Source organism: Centroberyx affinis, unplaced genomic scaffold, assembly GCF_046629955.1.
Source record: "Centroberyx affinis isolate AG114_WGS23_722 - 3 ecotype Tasmania unplaced genomic scaffold, CSIRO-AGI_Caff_v1 ptg003048l_1, whole genome shotgun sequence".
Classification (NCBI taxonomy): domain Eukaryota; kingdom Metazoa; phylum Chordata; class Actinopteri; order Beryciformes; family Berycidae; genus Centroberyx; species Centroberyx affinis.
Window position 1 is genome coordinate 5,001 of NW_027281137.1, and position 3,279 is coordinate 8,279.

A 3,279-nucleotide genomic window follows, 5' to 3' on the forward strand; every position below is an offset into this window, starting at 1 on the left:
TGATGTTCAAGAGCTGTTTGTCCACGGTATGCAGACCCAACCAAATTCCCCTCCCTCCATGTGATGCTGTACTCCTTGCACATGCATTTTTCCCTCAGTGGACGTTTATTTAAAAGCCTTTCTCCTCTCTTTTTCTCTTTTTCAGAACCTCCTCTCAAGGCCGTTCTTTCTGCAGACCCGGGCATGTCCTGCTCTTGCCCTAACTGTCCCAGTGGCGCCTCCTATCGTTGGTACCACAAACAACTTGATCAGCAGTGGGAAGTTAAAACCTCGGGCCAAAGCTACACTGAGCCCAGTGTGGCTGGTAGTTATGCATGTAGAGCTGTGTGGCCGAACAAGAGAACTTTGCTCAGCAACGTCTACATTCGTGAGTTCCTGCCTTTGTGTGGAGTCAGGGATTAATCTCAGAAATGTTACTTTACAGCATGTGATGTGAAAAGGGTTTGAATGGGATTTGCAAGTTAAAACCAAATGTTACACTGAAAAAGTCATTGAATCTAAGATATCATCGCTGTCGGGTGAAAACCTCAGATCTCCAATCTGGAGATTAGAGATCTCAACTTTTCAAGAACTAAGAAATATAACCCAATTGGTTTTGAAAGGTTTCATAAATCCAAGAGGAAATGTTAATGCTTCAGTTGATGTGAAAACATGAAAATCACCACAACTTGGAGTTATGAGGTTTTCACACATCAGTTATACAGTATGTAACATAAGGACTGTCTCTATTTCTGTTGCAGATAATGATGATCGACCTAACTGGGCAGTTATGATCGTCATTGGGCTGTTAATTGTGGGTGCCATACTGCTGCTAGTAGCCCTCGTGTGCTATAAGAAGAGGAATAACACTGGTAAGTAACAACCACTTATTTCACTTTATTCCAGTTGCTGAGTGGCTGAGCATGCATGTGTATGAGGCTGTTTGCCCATCAAAAACCACCTCTTTTTCTTTTAGAGGCAATTTACCAGGATGTGCCACTGACTGGGGTTCGGTCAGCAGAGGGTGAATATGAAGCGCTGAAGAGAGAGGCAATGAAAAATGAGGAGTACCAGACCCTGGGAGCGGAGGGGGGGGCTAGAGGAGATGGGGGGTATGAAGCACTGGGGAAGAGGGAGAAAGAGGAATATGAGAAACTGGAGAACCGCAGGGACATGAGCGCAGAGGGGGGGTATGAAGCACTGGGGAAGAGGGAGAGAGAGGAATATGAGAAACTGGAGAACCGCAGGGACATGAGCACAGAGGGGGGGTATGAAGCACTGGGGAAGAGGGAGAAAGAGGAATATGAGAAACTGGAGAACCGCAGGGACATGAGCGCAGAGGGACAGCAAATGTATAACTGAGGCATTAAAGGAATAGTTACTGTATCTGCTCACTTGCATGTCAGTCGAAACTCCATTGAAGTTTGTAGGATCACCCCCCCACACACACACATACACACACACACACACACAAACAAAAGCATCAAATGTCAACTAAATTTCTCCAAATACGTAGCTTGTGTTTTGTGGTCAAATGATCGCAAAAGTCTAATATTTACCTCATGTTCAAAGTATTGTCAGTGAGGAAAATATAGGAGATAATGAGGTAAATATTGGACTACTGGACCCACAATTGTTTTGACTGACATGGGGATGAGTAGATAATGAGTGAATTTTCATTTTGGGGGTGAACCATTACTTAAAAAGGAAAAAAAATCACTCTTAACGAGCTTTATGTTTCAAAAATGAATTACATGTGGAAAAAAAGTGAGGTGATTTCTCAGTCTCATTCCTAAACTTTAAATTCCATGATGGGACAAAGTGTAACACAGATGTAGTGCTGCATGGGAACTGTAAGTGGCACCAAAGTCTCTTCACTCACTCCACTCAAATAAAAGTGTGAATGTAAATGTAAAGTTTCTGTTTTACGGTCAATGAAATATGTGTAGATGCAGATATAAGTCATGCTGAGTTTAGGTGATTTTTCCTTTTTCCTAATGGCAAATCTGTGTCAGATTTGGCTACAAAGGCACAGAGGTTTGTTCAAAATATTGGATAACATCAGAGAGAGGCAGAAACCCAGAGTGAGGCAAGCAAGTGATTTACATTGCAAAAACCTTTTTGTCCCAACCTCATTCATTCATTCATTCATTCATTCATTCATCCACTTGCTTGTTTACTCACTCACTCAAACTAAAAACATTTAGCTTTTCCAAAGTGTGTGATTTCATTTCTAATTTAGTTTTTTTTAATGTACAAAATTGCTTGACTGCTGTAACCATCAAGAATTGCTTTCAATAATAGTAAAAAAAAAAAAAAAAAAAAATCAAATTAGCTTTTGTGCTCAGAAATATATTTTTTTTGTTTGCTTACATTTCCTATAAAAATCTATACAATTTCCATAAAGTCAGTCCTGTCAGTCATACAGTGTATCTCACTTCAGCAGAGAAAGAGAATACTTTCATGATGTGATTGTGGTTTGTTTATATTTATTAGCCTTTCCTTAGCAAAATCCTGTCATTTTTATCAGGTTGCCACACAAAAAATGTCACAAGATTGTACTTGTGAGATTGTGAGAAGCACTTATTATTTTTCAGTATGTATGCCAATATGTTTAAGAAATCATAGTTAGTTAGTTTAGGCTCATTTCTGGTATTTTTTTATGTGTTGTGATGAAGCATTTATATTTGAAATAAAGTATTTTATTTGCTGTTTTATATTCTGTCTTGTACCATCACTCTAGTCACAACGTTTAAATTGTGATGTGTAATATGCCTTTCAGTATCCAACTAATCAGTGCCGAGGATTTTGACTAATCAATTCATAAAAGTTTGGGGATCATTACATACTCTACACACATATAATCTTTTAAAATGTTTGTAGCGCTGTGGAGAAAAAAAAAATACGTGGTGGAGAAAAATGTCTCGTTGAACATTTTTAGGTATAGGCAGGAAAAAGTTAAGTCAACATCCAGTAGGAGCTGAGAGCAAGACCATCATGGGACCATTAAACTTTCCAGTGAAAACCAGAATATTAGTTATTTCAGCTCTGGGATAGGCCTTTCAATGAAGAATACATTTACAAATAATGTAATTGAAAAATTAATAGCTTAAAATGTCAAAAAAATTAAATTTCATTGCAGGATTTACAGACTGTTTTTATGTAGCTGCGGTCAGGGAGGAACCTCCATCATATCAGCAATGGACGACAATGACTGATGATTGTTTAATATATAAAAGCCCAACATTGACCCAATATACCGATATTTCAGTCTAACCCTCCTGTCCTCCCTCCTCGCTG

At 38.9% G+C, this 3,279-nt stretch overlaps 1 protein-coding gene across 1 annotated transcript in view; it reads left to right on the forward strand.

Moving 5' to 3' along the window:
* The window catches only part of LOC139659226 (uncharacterized), a 5,374-nt gene extending 4,033 nt beyond the window's left edge, over positions 1-1,341 (forward strand). Inside the window, exons 5-8 of the mRNA XM_071537439.1 lie at positions 1-26; positions 146-367; positions 741-851; positions 956-1,341. The exon at positions 1-26 is cut by the window's left edge and continues 253 nt beyond it. Of these exons, the coding sequence (XP_071393540.1) occupies positions 1-26; positions 146-367; positions 741-851; positions 956-1,341 (745 nt within the window). The remainder of the gene's footprint in view (positions 27-145; positions 368-740; positions 852-955) is intronic.
* Positions 1,342-3,279: the final 1,938 nt, after the last annotated feature.